The 22723-nt window shown below is 40.4% G+C and overlaps 1 protein-coding gene across 10 annotated transcripts; it reads right to left on the bottom strand.

Moving 5' to 3' along the window:
- Positions 1-137: 137 nt before the first annotated feature.
- Positions 138-22723, bottom strand: LOC103715912. Of its 10 annotated transcripts, XR_005512140.1 has the most exons (4): positions 22497-22718; positions 19753-19847; positions 2413-2508; positions 138-1534 (listed from the first exon to the last, which is right to left on the bottom strand). XR_005512140.1 is itself a non-coding variant. In XM_039127233.1 (3 exons), exons 1-3 carry the CDS (start codon positions 22682-22684, stop codon positions 1518-1520), a joined length of 294 nt encoding a protein of 97 aa, XP_038983161.1. In that variant the 5' UTR covers positions 22685-22722; the 3' UTR covers positions 138-1517. The 10 variants fall into 10 exon arrangements, 6 of the variants coding, with proteins under 6 accessions (XP_038983161.1, XP_038983157.1, XP_038983144.1 ...); XM_039127233.1 differs by lacking the exon at positions 2413-2508 and having other exon boundaries at positions 19753-19841; positions 22497-22722; XM_039127229.1 differs by lacking the exon at positions 2413-2508 and having other exon boundaries at positions 22497-22712.

Here is a 22723-nt window from a genome sequence, read left to right as displayed (position 1 = left end):
ATCTATAGCATTTCACAGTATCCTTGCGCTAAGTCTTATTATTCACAGTAGTTTGTTTCTTAGGCCTGAATTCAGTATTCTTGCCATGCTTATTTTGTAGCTCAGCTTGTCTGTTTCTCTTTTTCAAAATTCTTTCCCTCTCTTCTTGAGTGTCATTCAAGCCCCTTTCAACTACCAAAGCCTTGTTAACCACATCCTTGTAGGAAGAAAGCTCGAAGGTAGACACCTGTTGTCTGATTCGGGCTCTGAGTCCACTTTCAAACTTCTCAGCTCGTTCTATTTCATTCTCCACCTGTCCTGGGGCATACCTGGCCAGTTCCTCAAACTTTGCAGCATACTCTGCGACTGTCATGTTCCCCTGCTCTAACCGGGTAAACTCTCAAAATTTCTGTCGTCTCACACTTTGGGGAATATACTTGTCACGAAAAAGCTCCTTAAATTCTTCCCAAGTCAAGGATGTAGTGTTCTGTCCCATCTTTCCTCTTTCCACATTCCACCAAATATCCGCTTCTCCCAGCAGCATAAATGTGGCAAAAGTAACCCTATCCTCATCAGGGCATCTCAGAGCATTGAAAACTTTTTCTATTTCATTCAGCCAAGTCTCGGCCTCTAAAGGGTCAGAAGTGCCTTTAAAAGCTGATGGTGCAAACTTTTTGAATTCTGCCAAACTGACATGATGCTCCTGCTGACTTGTAGCCCCCTGTAAATACTGGGGAGTCACCTGCTGCTGCTGATGTTGTATCTGTTACTGCATAAATTGTTGCTGCTGTTCCATAAAACGTTGTTGCATCTCCATCATTCTCATCATGTCTGAGCGGGAAGTAGCTTGTTGTTGCATCATTACTTGCATCATCTGAGAGGCACTCAGTGGTTCATTAGGCTGAATCCCAGGCTCTCCCGAGGTTCCTGTCCTTGGAGTTTCCGAGGTTCCCATTTCCAGAGCACTACCAACAGGGTTGACGTGGTGTTCCTGCGGGTGCATACTCCTGGCCGGCGAGGGTGGAGCACCTTCTTGTTGTTCGGAGGGTGTCCAGGCAGCGGAGCCATCGGCAAAGTGAGTCGGCCTCCTATTACGCCCACGTCCACTCCCTCGTGCCATATGAACCTACACAAGTTACTTTTAACATTTTAAGATTTCAAAGAAAATATATCTAGAGGGCACTTTAATAAGTCATTAGATATTTTTCCCCTACTCACACTTGCCTGAACCTAAACCTTAGGATACCTAAACCTTAAGCTCTGATACCACTCTGTCACGCCCCGAACCTAGGGTCCGGTACGCGACCGGCCGCATGAGCCCTAGAGCAGTGCCCTAAAGATCATGCAAGGCCTATGATTAACAAAATTCCAATAAATCCACAATTAATTTAATAATTCAAATAAACAAATCCGACATGTCAAATAAACAATTTAGTTCAATTACGAGCTCTTCAAATGTTCATTGACATCAAAGAAGGATAAACAACTAACTAACTAATGACTCTGGTACTCGCACTTTGCGCCCATCCCATCCAAAACTATGCATCCTGCAACTCTGGTACAGAAAAAGGAGAAAAAAAAAGGGGTGAGCTTTACAGCCCAGTAAGAATCCCTACACATCCACACCAACACAATAATAATATAAATATGAAAACCACGGCAAGTCGAATCACATACCATGAAGTCATAAACCAACTATCAAAGCTCAACAATTGATATAAATATGTACACCAAACATCAATAAAAGTCCAGCCATACAAGAATAATATAGCATATAATAGCTCATAAATCCGTATTATAGTTTTAATGCCTTTTCTTCAACTAGATCCGGATTAATTATCTTTCCGACTTTGGGTCAAATCTCGGTCACATTTCTCAGCCTGTGGTGGGGCAACCAAATTATCACATTTTTAGCCTGTGGCGGGGCCTGCACATTATAGTTCCACATTTCTAGCCTGTGATGGGTCTGCCAAAGTATCACATTTCAGCCTGTGGCGGGGCCTGCACATTATAGTTCCACATTTCTAGCCTGTGAGGGGGCCTACCAAAATACCACATTTTCAGCCTGTGATAGGGCCTGCCATAATAACAAGATAAACCCAAAGTTCCTTTTCATACAATCCAGTTTACATCTACACATCAATTTTCTTTTATTTATTTCCGGCTATAAACTAACCACAGTCACGTTTCCAGCCCGTGACGGGGCAACCAATATCACATGGTTAGTTTAGAGCACCACATCCATCAGTCGAATTTTGCAGGTGTAGGTTATGCGCATGCATGCATCCATCATTATACCAATCACAAGCAAAGACGATCAAAATACAATTTAAATATAAAAACCATTTTGCTTTGTCTGGATCATAGCATATCAAACATATATATAGTGCAAAATATTTATATCATGTAGGATTGGCGTACAAGGATTCTTACACTTTGTTGGAAGCTAATCACCCGCCCTCACAGTGATCTATAAATCGAGATGCACAGGACTCTGCTCAGCGTCCTCTCGTCCAATAGATTGTTCCCCTACAGAACCAAGTCATTATTAAAATTTATCAAAGATATATGATGATCTAGGATCCCTGTTTAATCCTCTAAAGGGTCCTCTAAAATCTAGCATCCCAAGTCTATCTAGAGTCCTTAAAGCCATGATCTTCCCGGATCCAAGAGTAAAAAGGAAACCCAACAACAAATAAACAAATAATATAATAAAAGGGTTATATAATAAGAGAAAGAGAGGGGAAAGACCCTCTCTCTTCCTCTCTTCTTCCTTCTTCCCGACGGAAAGGGGAGAAGGGGGTTCGGCCGCCGGTGGCCCACGGCTGGCGATGCCCCTAGTCGTCGGCCTGTGGCAGGGCCGGTGTGCCGGCGGTGTGTCCCCGACCGGTGACGACCGGCCGGAACGAGAGAGGAGAAGGTCGAACAAGGCGTCGGCTTCTCCATCAACCCGGCAGCTTTCCGGCCTCATTCCCCAAAGAGATAAGGGCCAAAGATGATGGAGGAGAGGGAGAAGATGCTCACCTTGCCTCCGGCGAGGTCCTCCCGACCGGATCGACGGCGAAAGCTCCGATCCTCCCCATGGCAAGGTAGAAACCCGATCTCTTCCTCTCTCTTTTTTTTTTCCTTCTGTGTGTAGAAGCCCTCGGTTGATGCCCTAGGGGAAGAGAGAGAGGAGATCTTCCTGATTCGGTAGGGTTTTTATCGCCCTAAGATCCTCCTTCCCGGTGGATTCGGGAGGAGGGGAAGGCTTCCGAAAAACAGGGGAGGAGCTTTTCGATTCGGGAGACTCCCTCCCCCATTTTCACGAGTTGGGCCGCCCTTCTCAGAGGCCGGCCCAACTCAAACGTGGGTCTCTACAGTATGAGTACTCCACATAAGATATCTATTATTTTTTACATTATTATTCTTGTATGAAGCTTCTAAAATGTTTTGAATTGACAAAAAAATCCCTTGCTTTAAGTAAACTTAACTTTTCCGTAAAGATTGTGATAGTTAATAGCTGAGTGGCAGGGGAGCTTTGGATCAGAGGATTCAAACATTAAATCAGCTTTATCTGTCTATTCTGAAGAAATACGATGGAGAAAATCAAGAGGAAGAAAAGTTAGTTTGGCTAATGTTCACTTCAGCCTGATTTAATAGGTCATATAATAAAAATCATAATAAAACATTATTATGATTTTTGTTATAAGACAGAATTGGTAAGGCAGAAAATTGGAGGGGACAGGTCCTCATTTGATTGTGACTGGAGAAGTGGAGACCCAGTTAACCATTGGATTGGTGCTGGTGGAAGGTATTCTGATCCATTTGACCATTAAAGCCTTTAGTCCAGAGCCACCAGATCTCAATCTAATGGTTGCAACAAACTTCTACAAATAAATAAATCACGATCATCTAGACTTGTCTCAATTATCAGGGATCGACTTATATATATGCATAAATGTAAAAATATATATAGGGTTTGGTGATAATATACCCAGGTGTAAAGAAAAGACTCTACATTCGTCACCAATTTCAACTTAGTGGTCAAGAAATGAAAAATGTAAGCTGTTGGATGTGATTTAGAAGCTTTTAAAATATATTTAGACTTAAAATCATCTAACTTGCAGATCTCTAGTCTGCATATAAAGTACCCCAAATATATAGTTGTAATAGAACATTATAGTGCATTTTTTTTGGGGTAATTTGATGCATAGTCCAGGGTCTAGAAATCATGATTCATGACTTTTTGTATATAGATATTCTAGGCCTTCTACATCATATCCAATGGCTCACATTTTTTATTTTTTGACCACCAACATCGTATTTGGTGATGGGTGTAAAATTCTTCTTTTTTCACAATGTGCAATCTAACCGCACTCATATATAAATAGAGACAGAGAGAAGAGTTAATATGTAGGTAGGCTTCCACACAATAGTCCAAATTAAGGTTTGTTGAACCGGCATTTACTATATGCATGCATCTAAAAAATGCACGACAATAGTGTGCCCTTGTTGGCTCATTTGGATACCAGCAATTTGTCTGACACCAATATTATGTGTCCTCATTTGATACCAGTCTGTGGTATACAGTATACCGATGCCTTACATTCAACCCAGCTATACAAGATGAAGAGTTGATGCCGCATAATGGCAAAGACTTCATTTGAGCACATATCAAGAGTCATCAAACAAACTGTCAGAAACTAATTAGCAAGACTATTATCAAGTTTCTAAGCAGCAAATTATAAAAGTTTATCCATAGAAAGATTAATGACCAACTTGTATGTTGATATTTTCATCACTTTTGTCCACAAACTTCTTTCCATAATGAAGTTAAAATCACGCATTCGATGTTCATCACCTTCAGACATCCCAAGAAGTTGGAGCTTTGCTGGACAGAATGGAATAGCAGCATAACTACTGTCAACTAAGAAATGCATGAAAATAGACAACAACCACTGTGGCAGCCCTGCAAGACAGAACAAAACCCTGCAGTTCACAAATGATTTAACAAGCTTATGTATGACACATTCTTCTCTCATGTTGGTGTATAGGATTGTTACTGTGAGTAGTCAGTCACGTCAAAGGCTTCCCATATCAAGATTGACAAAAGTTGAAATCTGAAAAGAATATATGTATGATATAATGAAGTGCTGAACTGTCAATACAGAGCAAAGCACAGTTTACACCTAAATGCTTCATCTGATTCGAATCAACAATTACTCGCTTGTACTTCTAGAGAAAAAGAAATATCATCAGATCTTATTCATTGATGCATTAAAAATTCATATAATTGGAAAAAATGTAAAACATAAACCAACGCTTTGAGTTGGATTGTACAGATGATATATTAAGTGGCCAGGGAGGCCTTGGATGGTAACCTCCTGACATTAAGCATGTGTGTTAGCACATCTTGGGAAAATCAACCATGAGCTATGTCATCTAGCTTCCAAGAGGGATCTTAAAATCAGAGGTCTGAGTAAATATACATTGTGATCTAAATAATCTGATTAATACAAGATAAATCCAATTCACAAGTATCCTACCTGAACACATAGCAAGCTACAAAAAAATATTTGATGAAATAGCAAACATTCTCTAATTAGACAACAGAAGAACAAAATGCTGTTAAAACTATAGTTAATGGAATTTAAAGCAACAGATATTTAAATGCTATGCAACAAAGCTTGCAAGTTATCCAGCGAATATGTGATAAAGTATACTTGACATGCACATGTGCAGGAAGGTCACAACTTAGACAGAAGATATCCAAGGTTATCAGAGAAGATGTATATGAAAAGCTAGCTGATATGGTGGAGAAAGGAGAAGGGCTCCGTGAAGAAATTACATTCTATCACTCAATTTTAATTCAATACTCAGCTCTCAATGGTTAACTCTATCTGAAAGACTCAATGCCAGGCTGTATACAGAAAATAAGCAAAATATTAACCTAAACCAAAGCCAGTCTGACCATGGATTACAGGGTTTTCAAAACCTCAACATCAGAACCACTAATCCTGTACCACATCACTATATATATATATATTAAGATTCAGATCTTACAAAATAAAGGAGTCAAATTACTTTATGCCAAATCCTGCTGTTGCCCAAGGTGACAAGCCAAGAGGGGGGGGGGGGGGTGTGAATTGGTTTCTCTAAATTTTTACTATCTTAATTTAGTCAATCGATGAATGAGTGAAATTTAGAAATAATACACAATGCAAACACACAAGAAGTATAGTGGTTCGGTGCTCTCCTAAGCACCTACGTCCACTCCCCAAGCGACCCCTTGGGAATTCACTATAATTCTGCGGATTACAGTTGGATTGTTTTCCGGGCTCACAATCCAAAAATCTTTACACTTTGGTTTTCCGGGATCACCAAGAATCTATGTTGGTTTTACGAGCTCACCAACGAACCTTTACAAGTGGTTTTACGGGCTCACCAACAAACCTATACCGATGGTTTTACGGGTTCACCAACAAACCTTTAAAATGTGATTAAAAGGAGAAGAAAGTTGAAACTCCTAAATGAGCAAATATAACAATTGTAAGCTACAAGGAAGAGTTTAGAATATAGTTATCGCTTGATGAGACTTCTCTCTTCTTTGTCAGGAATGCTTCACTCTTCAAGGGTGGATGGAGCTCTTAATGTCTCTTGGAATCTGCTCAACCACTTCCTTTTGAATCTTTGAATGAAGCACTTGGATGAAGAAGATTAGGTCACTTGTCTCTCTTGTGTAAACTTTGATATTTTGCAAAAGGATGTTTCTCTGATGAATAGTGTCCCTTTAAATAGTTTTCCTCATCCATTGGACACCCCCCATTGGTCAAATTTCAAAAACTAGCCGTTACTTGCTGTTGGGAGGACAAAAAGTACTTCTGCAGAACTAGCCGTTATGCTTCTGCCCGTGCTTGGGTCGACCCAAACTTTCCTGGGGTCGACTCAAACCACTGTTCATCAGACTTGGGGTCGACTCAACTTTCACTGGGATCGACCCAACTTTCACTTGGGTCGACTCATGCAACATTGGGTCGACCATCTCAGGAAACACAGAACCTTGTATTTCAGCCTTCCTTCACTTGGGTCGACTCAACTCTTTTTGGGTCGACTTAAGGATCAGTTGGGTCGACTCAATTTCCACTTGGGTCGACCCTCTCGGGGATTCCAGAGAACCGATTTTTGAATGACATAGCCTTTGGGTCGACTCATGTTCAGTTGGGGTCGACTCAAGGTGGGGTCGACTCAAATTCCATTTGGGTCGACCCTCTCAGGGATTCCAAAGAACTGTTTTCTTGAGGCTTGAAGATGGGGTCGACTCAGCCTTTACTTGGGGTCGACCCAAGTACTGTTCATCCGTGCCATTTTTACAGATGTGTGCCAGATGGTTCCTTGATGTGCCGGGGTTGACTCCACCAATCTTGGGGTCGACTCATTCCACACTTTGCTGCAACTTAGGGTTAGATTCATTCATATAATCAATGAAATATTCTTCAAGCAATTTTGAATATATGTCATGGTGGTGCTATATACTCTTAACAATGAAAATTACTATCATCTTCTTGAGAGTACGTTTTACTTGAAACTTTGACGAATTAGAATTTAGAATTCACTATCATTCTTCAAGCAAATTTTATCTCATTATTAATCATTGAAATACATCTTGATCTCATTCTACTAATGTACCGAGAGTGACGAACTTAGTAATGATGTATCATATTACCTTGTAAAATTTAATTAGATATTCCTTCAATGGTTGAGTTAATCATCAAAATACCACTATCATCCTCACCTGCATCAGTGGCAAATATGTATTTTTCAGCAGATTCAACGAGTCTTCAATAAAGAAACCTGTAGTGGCTCTGAACCCCAAGTTTTATTATTCCCCAACCATTGAACAGTTTAGTCAATGTCAGATCTGATGGTGCTGATTTCATCTTGAAATTGTCGACAAGTTGTAATTAGTAAGGTCATCTTCCACTTGCTACGTTTTCAGAACAAATTGTTCCATAATTCTTGCAAGTTACCTTTTTTGTTTCACCAAGATTTTGCACCTGATGATTTGCAACTACTCAAGCAACCTATGCCAAAGCAGGACCTACCATGTGCCAGTTTAATTAAAGTCAAAAATCTCTCTTGACATAAGCTATGGAAGCTACTCTCTCACACCCCTACACTCACACACACACACAAAAGGGTCCAATGTCAAGGCAGAAAACGAGTTCAAACAGGTCTAGGCAAAACTCCTAAAAGGGTTTGAAATTTCAAATATAGCCCAATCCAACAAAAGATCAGGTGCAAAACATCAAGCTGATCATCCAGACCAGGTTGACATTTCGAACATATTGAGTGATTGAACAAGTACACCAAGCCAGGACAGCTCAAAATTGGTTGACATCAAATATGGATCTTGCCTGGCAGAGCATCAGGTCTATTATATAGAGTCAATCCCCTGAATGAGCTAACATACAATTATAGGCATAGGAATCCAGCCAGGCTTGGCTTAGTCATTATGAAGTAAACAAAAAGGGTCAAAAAACTCAAAGTTGCAGCTAGTCTATGAGTTCAAGTTCCATCAGTTTGATAAGTAAACTAGTTAAAATCTTTTACCCCATTTGCCCATATCGAATTTTGACTAGTTGGATCAGGTGATCTTAGTTCAAATAGTGATCCACATCAAGCCTTATACCAACAATTTGGGGTAGGCATTGTGAACCCCATACGCATCAAAATCTATCAAGTTATGCTAGACAAATGGCAATTAAAGTTGGCAATTAAAAACAACCTGATTGGAGGTATATCCAAATTAAATCAATTCCTTGATTCATATCAATTTATGACTCAACAATCTGTTCAAACCCTTAGGGATAATTCAAATTCTACCTTAGTTGAGGGTAAGCCAGTATAAATTATTATACTCCATTAGACCATACTAAAACCTGAACTAAGTGAAGCACACGATCATGACTCATATCATAATAAAAAATTGGAATACAATATCAAATGCAGCTCTATCCATATCATTTTTGAATTTATGTTAACATTGAACTATGAAATTGGACTCATCTTAACATTAAACTATGAAAAGAAGAGACCAAGCATGCGTGCACGCACAGAGGTATATGAAACTACAAAACTGGAAGTCTGTATAAATAAAATCAAATTAATTCCTTTGTCCATGTTGATATTAGAGATCTAGATTGCAAGAATGACTTGTACTGAGTTTGAAAATTGAAAGCAGCTATAGATAGTTAGTTGGTCCTTAATCCTAAAGTTCTGGTTTATTTATATGAAATCAAATTTGTTTCTTCCTCAAATTAATGAAATCAACATTACTGTCAAATTGATAAGTCAAACTTCTACATTCTTAAACTAATTATATGGATCTGAATATCTACAAAAGTAATGATATAAACATCAAAGCACTTGATCTTCATATCTGGATGCTAGATTAAACTCAAGTTCCTAAGCTGAAAAGTCTCTTATGCCATTAAGTTGGCACCTTGTCCTACTCAAACGCAACTCTTTATTTGTCAGTTTATCAACGATGTGTGAAACCTTGGATGTGCCCATGATAAGCTATTTGGCTAATGCCCTAAATAGGAATATCATCAAATGAGGATCCATAAAGCTGGTCCCAAATGGTTAGGAAAAAGGCTTAATAACATGATTGTGGTAATAACATTAACAGATAAGCCACAAATCCAATGCTCAAATCGCTAAACCAAAGTGAAGAAGAGTTTTTATTAACATAAAAAATCAATTAATGTGAAATGAAAAGACAAAAGAAATGATTCACAAAAAGAAATTATAGAGTGAGGTGGGAAAACTCTGGCATCTTACAATCCCAAGTGGGTTGAAGTTGAAAAAGACAAAAGAAATAATTGACAAAAGGAAATTATAGAGTGAGGTGGGAAAACTCTGGTAACTTACAATCCCAAGTGGGTTGAAGTTGAAGTCATAAATTTGATCAAACTTGAAGAGTAAGTTCCACTTTCTCTTTCTATGTCCTGAACCTACAGAAGAACTGGAGGCTGGCTAACGTTATCCCCAGCCTTGGCAAGGCTCCCAATTTGGGACGACTGAAGCTGAAAAGAAAGTCATGGTTATATGGAAAAAATGAATTAAAACTAGTTAGGAGTTCAGGAGTTAGAGAAAGATGCTAGAGCCTGGTAGAAATGACATTCAACCAGGTTGTTTGGCTCCTGATATTGTTGAATCTTATAGTCTGACCCTGGAATTGTGGAATAGTTGTTAGTGGTGCTTAAGGCCTATAGTCCAAGGAAGTATCAGGGACTGTAAATGTAGTTCCAGGAAGCCCCTGTAACTCCCATTCAAAACTGATGACTGGCCGCATAATCAGCTGGAGAACAGCATTAACAAAAAGAAATCATAGAGTGAGGTGGGAAAACTTTTGTATCTTACAATCCCAAGTGGGTTGAAGTTGAAGTCATAAATTGGGTCAAACTTGAAGACTGAGTTCGACTTTCACTTTCTATGTCCTGAACTTGCATACGAACCGGAGGCTGGTTAACCTCATCCCGGCCTTGGCAAGGCTCCCAATTTGGAACAAGTGAAGCTGAGAAGAAATTGATGGTTATATGGAAAAAATGAAGCAAAACTAGTTAGGAGTTCAGGAGATAGAGAAAGATACTATAACCTGGTAGAAATGACATTCAACCAGGTTGTTTGGCTCCTGATATTGTTGAATCTTATAGTCTGACCCGGGAATTATGGAATAGTTGTTAGTGGTGATTCAGGCCTATAGTCCAAGGAAGCATCAGGGACTGTAAATGTAGTTCCAGGAAGCCCCTATAACTCCCATTCAAAACTAATGACTGGTCATGTAATCAGATGGAGAACAGCATTAGAAACATCTGTTTTGAGAAATTATGAACTCTGCATACACAAGTTAAGCAAACTCCATCAAATGGTAACAGATTTGATATAGTATAAAGTGCCTAAGAAGTAAGAACTTCCTCAAATTAATGAAATTAATGGTAATGTCAAATTGATAAGTCAAACTTCTACATTTCTAAACTAATGATGCAGATCTAGACATCTATAAATTGATGATATAAAAGATCTTCGTATCCAAAAACTAGATCATACCCAAGTTCCTAAACTAGATAGGACTTCTAAGACCTTGAATTGGTTGCTCTCCTCCCAAAATATCTTTATTTTCCATCTTTATCAACTTATTGTAAAACCTCGGGTATGCCTAAGGTATGCTGAACCGGTACCGGTGGCCTATCGGACCGGTTCGGCTTATTCGGAACCGGAACCGGTACCGAGCCCATACCGAAACGGACCCAGCTGGAGTCGGAGGAGACAAAGGCCTAGAGAGAGCAAGCGGGGGAGGGAGGGAAGAGAGGCCTCCGCAGCGCCCCGCAGGCTCCGTCGCCCCCACGGCGGCCTCCGATGGCCCCCCACGGTCCTCCACGGGTGGCGGAGTTTCTCCTTCTCCCTCCCGCCCCCGCTCACTCTCTCCTTCTCTTCTTCTTCTCCGGCTCCGGCTGGGTTCGGCCGGTATGGGCTCTGTACCTTTTTTTACGGCTGAACCATACCGGTCAGGGTTCGGATCGGTACGGTACGTGCTGAACCGGGTACCGGCCGATTCAGCATACCATGGGTATGCCCATGAAAAGCTATGTTAAATGGAAATTAAAAATTAACAACATCAACGGGCGCCACTAATCCAAAATGGAGAAGAGCTTTATTAACATAGAATCAACTACTGTCAAATCAAATGACAAAATGAATGATTGACGGAGAGAAATCTTGGCATCCTATGTGGGTTGGAGGTGAGACCTGGAACTATGGTCATAAATTTGCTCAAACTTCGAGGAGTAAACTCCAATTTCTCTTTCTCTGTCCTGAACTTGGGAAGGAAATGAAGGCTGGTTAACCTCATCCCAAGCCTTGGTAAGGGCCTATTGTTGGGAAACTAAAGCTGAAAAGAAATCGATAGTTATATGAAAAGATTAAGCATGAATTAGATAGGAGCTAAGAAGATAGAGAAAGATATTATAAGCTAGTAGAAATGAGATTCAACCTGTGAATGTGTCTTTTGATACTAATTAGTCCCATACCCGGGTCCCTGGAATAGTCGTTAGCAGTGTTTCAGGCCTATAGTACAAGGAAGCATCAGAAACTATAAATGCAGCTCCATGAAGGCCCTGCAACTCCTGTCCAAAAATTTGATGACTGATAATTTACTCAGCTGAAACACTCATCATCAAAAACATCTTTAATAAGAAATTATTGTTGAATGAAGAGGGAGAGAAGAGAAACTAATGAAGAGGGAGAAGAAAGAAACTCAAAGGAGGGAAGGACTTGTGATTTATTCCATGAATCAACCAATGCTTGAGCCATTACAAGAGCCCGCCTCTTATAGTTGAAGGTGGCTATACTAGAATGGTAAATCATCAACCCTATAAACATGGCAACCCTAAATCATACAGCTCATGTGCACCAAATCATATAGTTCAGATACAACTCATATATACAACTCATATATACAACTCATATACACCAACATCCTCCCTCAAACTCAAGATGGTAGCGAAGATGCTAACTTGAGTTTGCTAACCAAATCACGATGACGCCTCGGTGGATGGGCCTTCATAAAAATATCCGCAAGCTGATCCGCAGAAGCAACATGTATCAATTGAATAGTGCCATGCTTGATATGATACTGAATGAAGTGACAATCTATCTCAATATACTTCGTTCGCTCATGAAATACATCATTATAAGCAATCTGCATTGCACTCATATTATCACAATGAAAAGAGGAATTACTAGTCAAAGGAACACCCATGTCATGTAGTAGTTATCTAAGCCATAAAAACTCAGAGATAGTATCTGTCAGTGCACGATACTCAACCTCCATACTAGAGCGAGAGACAACCATCTATTTCTTGCTTTCTAAGAGATAAGAAAGGAAACAAGCAAGAAATAATAGGCAGTGATAGAGTGACGATCTGTAAGGTCTCCAGCCTAATTAGCATCTGAATAGGCCTGAATATCCAAAGTGGAGTAAGCTGAGAAATGAAGGCTGTGGAACAATGTACCCTTAACATACCGAAGGACATGTAGGACTGCTGCATAGTGTGTAGAGTGTGGTGCATGCATAAATTGACTAACCAGGATGACTGCATAAGAAATATCAGGACGTGTAATGATCAAACAGATGAGACTACCAACCAACTACCGATACAAAGTCATATTTGTCAAGGGCTCATCATCAGTGGGAAGAAGCTTCTCGAGCCACAAGACGAGCCTTGTAGTGTTCTACTAAACCGTCAGCACGAGTCTTGATCTTATACACCCACTTGCATCCTACTGCGGTTTTTTCAGGAGGCAAGTCAGTCAGATCCCATGTATGAGGATTATGAAGGGCTTGGAGTTTATCAGATATGACCTTCTACCCAAGAGGATTAGAACTGGCCTCGTAATAATTGCGAGGCTCATAGAGGATAGCAAAAGCATAAAAATAGTGGTAATCACTAAGATAAGATGGGGTGGATCTTACCATATTAGAGCGTTGAAGGGCAGTATGAGGAGAGGCTTGGATGATTCGGTTGTGATGATCGGATCAGTGGACGATCTAGACCTGGTGGAGTCGGACATTGAGAGATTGCCTGATGAGCTCTCATCACCTGCAACAGAAAAAGAGTCTGGGAAGAGACAACAGTGGGGTTATTGAAGATAGCAGAATACTGAGGAGGACCCGTGAAGAGTGAAGGGATGCTAGTAAACATTTTGTGTTTCCAAAATTGAACATGTCGGAATATATGAAGTCGTTTGGCTATAGGATCATAACAATGATAACCTTTATGTTCGATATCATAACCAAGAAAACAGCAGAGACGTGAGCGTGGTTCAAGTTTAGCATGCTCATGTGAAAGAAGCAGAACAAAATAAGCACAACCAAAAACTTTTAGGAAAGAGTAATCAGGGACCTTCTCATAAAGAAGCTCATATGGTGATTTATTTGAGATCGTGGGAGAAGGTACCCGATTGATGGTATAGACTGCTGTAAGAGCAGCCTCTCCCCAGAAAAACTTAGGTAAAGCAGCAGAAAGAAGGAAGAACCTGACAGTGTCCAAGATGTGTTGATACTTTCGTTCGGCAAAACCATTTTGCTGAGAGGTGTAAGGGCAAGAATGATTGGATATTGTTCCATCTTGTTTAAGTGCTTCCATGAATGAGGTAGAGGTATATTCCATAGCGTTGTCACTACGAAAAACTTTTATGGGCTGACCAAACTGAGTTTTGACCATCTGTTGAAAATCATAAAAAATGTCAAGCAACTCAAAGCGATCGCGTAAAAGATAGAGTCATATATACCGCGAGTAGTCATCGATAAATAGCACAAAATATCGTGATCCTCCGATCGCCGAGCTGCTCCACTTCTCCATTCATCATGGGATTCCCAGACAACATTTAAGTAGTGGCTTTCTTGCTCCAGTAATTTTTCAAGAAGTATGCAATTGATCTCCACTTCGTCACTCCTAAACTTAATGTTGGTTCAGGAAACCGAGCAAAAACCTAAGGATCTACTAAGTTTCTCTGCAGGTCGATGGTTCTTTGGTTGTTCTCTTTTTCTTTTTTTCCTTCCGTTCCTTTCCTTTCTGTTCTCTCTCTATGGAACACATGTTTGTCAGAATGCTAAACACATCGTGAAATAAGTCATCGGGAAACCCAATCCTAGTACAAGGCAGTAAGGCACACTCGTGGGAAAAAAAAATCTGATATAGCATAGACTTAGGTGTGTATCAGTGTATGACATAGATATTCAAGTAACTGCTTATCTCTTCCATAGGTTAAATTGAACTTTGATTTGTTGTTGCAAGACTTGATAACCAAATGTGCAAGGACCAGCTCTCTTTTTTGGATTCTTAGACTTCTCCAAAGGTGTTTCGTAATGGGTTGCTCAAACATAGCACCATCTTTTGTATTGAGTAATCATGAAGAATGAATGTTCTTGGTTCTATAGATCTTGAATTGAGTTACCGAGACTGCACAAGTGCAAAGATAGGTCATAAACAGCAAAATGATGCTTCAGTGGAGGCTGTATTACCTGGTCCCTTCTGTTTAACCCAAAGTACCCCGACATGACTTTTAGATATAATTATGGGCATGACATCTAAGCTTGATTCACTCTACTTAACAGTTAACATATTCCTGTACGCAATAATAACACGGGCTCTTCAATACTTCCATTTGCTTAATAAATAAAACAAGCATCGGGTGGGAACGGACTAGCCTTTTGTTTTATACCTCCCACCTTTCTTCTGTTGGAAGGTTAATGAAGTGGGAATTCCATCGATCTTCTCTACGTCCCTTCTATTCTTTCTTTGTGGACAAGATGGGTTGGTGAATCATGATATTAAAGTTTGAATTTTTTCTCTCCTTATAGTATTTTATTTATTTTAGTAGGATTATTTATGGTAATATAGTTTGCATCCTATGTAGATTTTTTTGAATAAGTTTTATCTTTATCGTTTTTGAATAGTTTGCATTCTGGACGTTCTCGAATCTTGACAGTTGCGACTTCAGCTTTTTCTCCAACTCCACCTGTCAGTCTCCAGCACCGCTTTCTCGCTGTCGAGTTCGGCACCGCTTGTTGGGACTTGAGTTTGTTTCTTTTGACATGATCAAGTTTTATCATTTTCAACTTTTTTATATTTTGATTTGTTTGTGATGATTGTCTTAATTGCTTTATTTGATAATATTATTTTTATATTTAAATGTCTAATCGAAAATATGAATGTGGGTATGAAAAACTCAAAAAAAAAAAAAAATCGAAAAACTGATTCAATCTCAAAAGAGAGCTCTAAATAGATTTATTGTCACAAACAAACAATTATTTAAAACTAGATGAATTATTTTTAAATAAATTTTTAAAATATTTTGCACTTATTAAAAATTTTTCATCATTTTTTTTTAAAAAAGGCCTCCCTTAATGAGTTCGCCTTAGGCCTCTAAATGCATTGGGCCGCCTCTGGTCGTAACAGGAGCAGGTCCCCAAATATCAAAGTGTATCAAATCAAAAAGTGCAGTGGAGAAAGAAACACTTTTATTAAAGGACAAAGCATTTTGTTTTTCTAATTGACAAGATATACAATCAAAAGGTTGAAAGTTAACTTTTCCCAAATGACCATTCGAAGCCAAAGACTGAACATGAGACAAAGAAGCATGCCCCAAACGAGAATGCCAGAGACTCGAGGATACAGCAGCAACTTATGGAATAAGATTAGAGCTAGCTACATGTAATGATGTAAGCTCAAACAGACGACCAAGTTTACGTCCGGTCCCAACGAGCTGACCCGTCTCTGATCCTGCACATCATAACCTTTGTCAGTAAAAGTTAATTTAAGGCCATGTTCCACAAGTTGACCAATAGACAGCAAGTTAAAAGATAATTTCAGAACAAGATATATATTTGGTAAGGAAAGGGTAAAAGTAGAGACAGGACCTATGTGGCTAGCAGCCATATGGAAGTCGTTAGCAGTATAAATAATAGGAAGAAGATTTAAGTTTGTTTTCAAAAGAACTAAGGAGGGATCAGAGGTCATGTGATTACAACAGGCGGTGTCAATGAACTAGGAAGAAGGTTTACTTGAGATGGTAGAGAGGGCAGTGCGAGATAGAACCCGATGAACTATTGCCTCAATATTTGTTGTAGTAATGGATGAAGTGGGCTTAGAAGAAGAAGTCACAGAAGTTGACGAACCAGTAGAAGCAACAGCCGCAGTCCTGTGTGATGAGGCCGCTTGGGCTTTTTGAGCTGCTTTCTCCTCAGCCTGTTTCTTTCTGCACTTTTAGATCTTATGACCTATTTTGCCGCAATGGAAGTACTGTCCCCGAAATTTACTAGGCTTTTCCCTATTTGACTTCGAAGGGGTAGCTGCAACAACTGGAATAGAGGCAGAAGGAATAAAGGGAGTGGGTAAAATACCAATTGATGTGGCCATAACCATATCAATAGAAACACCTCGATGAGTGGCCTGACGAGTCTTTTTGGAGATGAGCTCGGTGAGGGCTACCTCAACAGTCGGTCGAGGAGATCGATGAAGTAAAGAAGCTCTGGTGTTCTCAAATTTATCTCGAACGCCCATCGTAAGCTAAATAAATTGCCGACGATCCCTATATTCCTAAAAACTTCTTAGCATAGCCCTCGTTTATAAAATTAGGATCAGTCTGGAAAAGCTAGTCCCAAAGACTGCTAATCTATGAAATGAAGTCAAGAATAGATTGAATAGATGCCTGATGCAACTGATGAATCCTAGACTCCAACTAGAACTGAAGAGCCAAGTCGCTCGAACAATTATAACGATTTGCCAAGAATTCCCATATGAGCTTGGCATTTCGAAATTTCGGAAGAAGAGTCTGAATAGAGGGAACAGATGTATTAATAAACCAAGATAAAATCTTACAGTGTGTACTATCCCACTCCTGTTGTTTTTCAATATCAGCATTGGACTCTGTAGAACCCTTTTTAGGAGCCTTCTTGTCTCCAGTGACGAATCTTCATAATCTGCGCCTCCTAGGACCAAATATTATAGTTGGACCCATCCAGAACGACTTCAATAGGACGCACAACATCATTTGACGAAGCCATGATTGAAGTCCCACGCAAAACCTGTCGCTTTTTTTGTTTCGCTTCCTAAGCCCCCAAAATTCCTCAGATCTCCACTCCCCCTAGATCTCCCTTTGTCAGAAATGGAACACTCAGAGAAAGAGAGAGGGGGGGTGGGATATCACGTCTCCAATGTCAGAGAGAGAGGGGGGTGGGTGGGATGTCACGTCTCCAATGTTAAAGAGAGTGGGGTCGGTGGGATGTCACGTCTCCAATGTTAGAGAGAGAGGGGGGTGGGATATCACATACTCAGAGAGAGAGAGGGGGCGGGTGGGATGTCACCAAGAGCGGCCCAATGTATTTGGGAGCCTAAAACTGTTTTATCTTTGACGCCTTCCCTGCAGTCGGTCGGCTTAAGGCGAACTCACAGGAGGCTTTTTTTTCTTTCCATTTTGTCTTTGAGGCCTTTCATGTGGTGGGCCTCTTTTGGGTTGGGGCCTCAAGCGACCATCCGCCTCAGTTGTCTAAGGATTGGGCCGGCCTTGGATGTCATGTACTCAGAGAGAGAGGGGGTGAGTGGGATGTCACGTACTCAGAGAGAGAGGGGTGGGTGGGAGGGATGTCACGTCTCCAATGTTAGAGAGGGGGGGTGGATGGAATGTCATGTCTCCAATGTCAGAGAGAGAGAGGGGTAGGTGGGATGTCATGTACTCAGAGAGAGAGAAGGGGTGGGTGGGATGCCACATCTCCAATGTTAGAGAAAGAGGGGGTGGGTGGGATGTCACATACTCAAAGAGAGGGGATGGGTGGGATATCACGTCTTCAATTTCAGAGAGAGAGGGGGGGTGGGATGTCACGTGCTTAGAGAGAGGGGGTGGGTGGGACGTCACGTGCTCAGAGAAAAAGGATGGGTGGGATGTCACGTTTCCAATGTTAGAGAGAAAGAGAGAGGAGGGTGGGTGGGATGTCACGTACTTAGAGAGAGAGGGGGGGTGGAATGTCACGTCTCCAATGTCAGAGAAAAAGAGGGGGTGGGTGGGATGTCACGTACTCAGAGAGAGAGAGAGGAGGTGGGTGGGATGTCATGCACTCAAAGAGAGGGGGTGGTGGGATGTCACATACTAAGAGAGAGAGAGGGGGTGGGTGGGATGTCATGTCTCCACTCCTATATTTCCACTCCTCAGCTTGTTCCCTTTCGCGTCACGTCGGTGGCGCTGGAAAAGAAGCCAATGGATTCCCAGGGCCGCCCAAGGCCGAGAAGAAGCCAGCCTCTGATAAGCCGGTAGAGGGGAAGGAGAAGGTGGTGGAGGACTCGGGGGTGGCATGGAAGCGCGGAAGATGGCCGGCGACGGACTTGCCGGGGCGAAGTGGATGCCGCTGAAAATGAGGGTGCCGAGGCTGTGGCGAAGTTGTTCTAGGGGAGGGAACGAGGCGCAGCCAGAGAGAATGAGGATTGTCGGCTAGAGGAGGAAACTCCCATACCAACAAGGCTCTGATATCATGTTGAACGAAGAGAGAGAGAAGAGAAACTAACGAAGAAGGAGAAGAGAGAAACTCAGAGAAGGGAAGGACTTGTGATTTATTCCATGAATCAACTAGTGCCTGAGCCATTACAAGAGCCCACCTCTTATAGTTGAAGGTGGCTATACTAGAATGGTAAATCATCAACCCTATAAACATGGCAACCCTAATAATACAGCTCACGTACAGCTCATATACACCAACAATTATGAAGTCGGCTTACACAAGCTATGTCAAGTCCATCAACTACTGATAGACCTTGATTTAGTAAAAAGTGCCTAGGAACTTTCTTAACTTAATGAAATCAACATTAATGATATAGATCTGAACATCTGCAGTCTAATGATATAAACATCAAGGTGCAGGATCTTCATGTCCAGAAACTTGATCAAACCCAAGTTCCTAAACTGGATAGGACTTCTATGTCCTTCAATTGATCCCTCTTCATAAATTCATTTCTCTTTATTTTTTGGCTTTATGAACTAAGTGTAAACCTTGGACATGCCCATGATAAGCTATATCATAATGAAAATAAAGATCAATAGCATCAATAGACAATCTACTAATTTAAAATGGAGAAGAGCTTTATTAATATAAAATCAGCTAATCAAATAAAATAAAATGAAGGAATTATTGACAGAAAGAAATTTTAGAGAGTTGGGAAAATTTTGTAACCTTACCATCCCAAGTGTGTTGAAGGTGAGACCTGGAGCTGTGGTTATGAATTTGTTTATACTTGAAGGAGTGAGCTCCACTTCCTCTCTGCAACCTGGAACTGAGAAAGAACAGGAAACTGCTTAACCTCATATCAAGCCTCACCAAGGCCCCCATTATTAGGAAAATTTGAAGCTGCAAAGAAATCCATACCCATATGAAAGATGAAGTACAACTAGGTAGGAGCTAAAGAGATTGAGAAAGATATCATAAGTTAAAACTTATAAACTAATAACTTTCAAACTGAGTATTTGGCTTGCGATACTATTGACTCTTGCACTCTGATGCTGGAATAGTCATTAAAAGTGTTTCAAGCCATAGTCCACGGAGGCATCAACAACTGTCGATGTACTCTCAGGAAACCCCTGCACCTCCTATTCAAAAATTGATGACAGGTCATATAATTGGGTGGAGCATGCATTAGAAACAGATTCTGTGAGGAATTACAAATTCCACATACCAAGCTATGCCAACTCCATCAGCTGATAATAGACCTCGATTTACTATAAAGCCCAGACTTCCTCAAATTAATGAAATCAACATTTACGTCAAATTGATAATGCAAATTTCCATATTCTTAAACTAACGATATGGATCTGAGCATATATAAATGAATGACATAAACAACAATGGATAGGATCTTCATCTCCAGAAACCAGATCAAACCCATGTTGCTAAACTGGATAGGACTGCTATGTCCTTGAATTGGTCCGCTTGTCCTAAAACTCATTCCTCCCTATTTTTCAGCTTTACCAAATCAATATAAAACTTTAGGTAGCACATGATAAGGTACCTTACAATAAAAGTTAAAGATTAACAGCATTAACAGACAAGCCACTAATCCAAAGTGGAGAAGAGCTTAATTAACATAAATTGAGCTAATCAAATGAAATGACGAAAGGAATGACTGTCAGAAAGAAAGTATAAATTGGGTTGGGAAATTTCTGGAACATACCATCCCAAGAGGGTTAAAGGTGAGAGCCAGAGATATGGTCTTAAATTAGCTCAACTCGGAAAAGTGAGGTCCATTTTCTCTTTCTTTGTCCTTAACTTGGTGAAGAACTGGAGCCCGGTTAGCCTCATTCCAAGCCTTGGCAAGGCCCCCATTATTGGGAAAACTAAAGCTAAAAAGGTCAAGTACAGCAAGACAGGAGTTATGAAAATAGAGAGATATTATAATCTTCTAGAAATAGCATTCAACCTCAGTGTTTGCCTTCTGATACTTCTGACTGTCAAACCGTGAACCTGGTATAGTTGTAAGTAGTGGTTCAAGCCCATGGTACAAAGGAAGAATCAGGAATTCCAATTGTAGTTCCAGGAAACCCCTGCAACTCCTGTTCAGGAACTGATGACTACAAACATCTACAGTAAGAAACTAGGAAATCTACATACTTGCCTATGCCAACTCTATTAGCTAAAAATAGGCCTTGTTTATTACAAATGGCCGAAGGGACATAGGGAAAAGAAGATCGTGCATTCGCTTGATTTTTCAATTGTTTCTTCCCTAAAGTCTGAAAGATTAGAAGATGTTCTATTCTGACCCTCAGCCCCAACATAAGGCAGAGATTTAACCCTCAGCCCCGACAAGAGAAGAGTAGCAGGATGTTTGCTGGGTACTGATTAAAGAAACAACAAAATACCCACAGCTGGAAAACAATCATAGGAACAGAACTATAGCTAGGGCCCCCAAAAAGGTTCAGCAAGCAACAACAGGACATGGTTCTCTTCTCAATTACCTGGAACCTTAGTTAATAGCATTAGTTAATATTACAAAAAATTAATAGCATTAGTTATTTTAATTTGGTTGCTAGAAGGGCAGCTATTTTAATATTACAATAAAGAGGCCGACACATGAAAACAGTTTGCGAACAACCCACATTCACCATATAATTCAACCAGTATCTATGACTATATATGAACTCAGGAAATGGCTATTGGATGATCCATTTGTAATTCAACCCACACTTAGGAATAATGACTCAGGAACATGGGCATTAACTCACGAATGGCTGTAGAACAGTGCATATGAAATACCATAGTGGATAAGTAGTGACATGAGAGAATGGCTACCAACTCAAGAAATCAACTCAAGTAAATGGCTATTGACCAAGAAAAGAAATCTACCCAAGAAAATGCTTCAGCTCAAGAAAAGCCCCTTCATATATATTCAAAAAAAAAATTCAAGAGAAGAAATGAACTAGCTGAATTCAAGAAAATGGCTATTGGATGATCCATATCTAATGTATGATTGAACCACTACATATGAACTAGAACATGGCAGACCGAATTATAATCATTTTCTTGAATCTCTTGCACCAGCAATCTTAGTATTAAATCTTTTTCACTAGGGTAACAAGTGACCTACCAAGAACCTATTATAATATCCAACATTCGTAAATTTTCTAAAAAGTTCGCGCTTTCATGGATCATATCTCGATCCTTAAAGCCAAAACTGTTAAAGATGGATATGCGTTTAAGGTTGAAAACACTGTCCCAGTAGAAATCAAAGAAAAGATATCGGCTTGCAAGAAGTAGGTGAAAAAACCGAGGCCATAAGATTGTAATATAGAGCGAAAAGATTAATTAAAAAAAGAATTATGATCGAATTCTTCAGATGGTTCTTGAAGATTCTACTAAACAAAAACAATAAAAACAAACCCGGAGAGAGAATTCTTGAAATGAAAAGGAAATAATGGAAGAAAGAAGGGACCTGGCCTTTGGAGGGAGAGGATCCAAGAACGGCGGTGGCTTCGAAGAGGAGGCGGCCGCGGTGGTGCCGATGACGATATCCCTCATCGCCATCTGTCTGATCCTTCCTCGTAGGGCGCAGCGACCGATCGATTCGTCGTACTGCTCTCTCTCCAGCCTTGTTTTCCTGAAGACGAGGAGGTTACGCATGGAAGCCTATATATAGACACGTTGGGTCCGCAAGCATTG

Source organism: Phoenix dactylifera, chromosome 1 (assembly GCF_009389715.1).
Source record: "Phoenix dactylifera cultivar Barhee BC4 chromosome 1, palm_55x_up_171113_PBpolish2nd_filt_p, whole genome shotgun sequence".
NCBI classification, from domain to species: Eukaryota; Viridiplantae; Streptophyta; class Magnoliopsida; order Arecales; family Arecaceae; genus Phoenix; species Phoenix dactylifera.
This window is presented reverse-complemented; position numbering and strand designations above follow the sequence as displayed.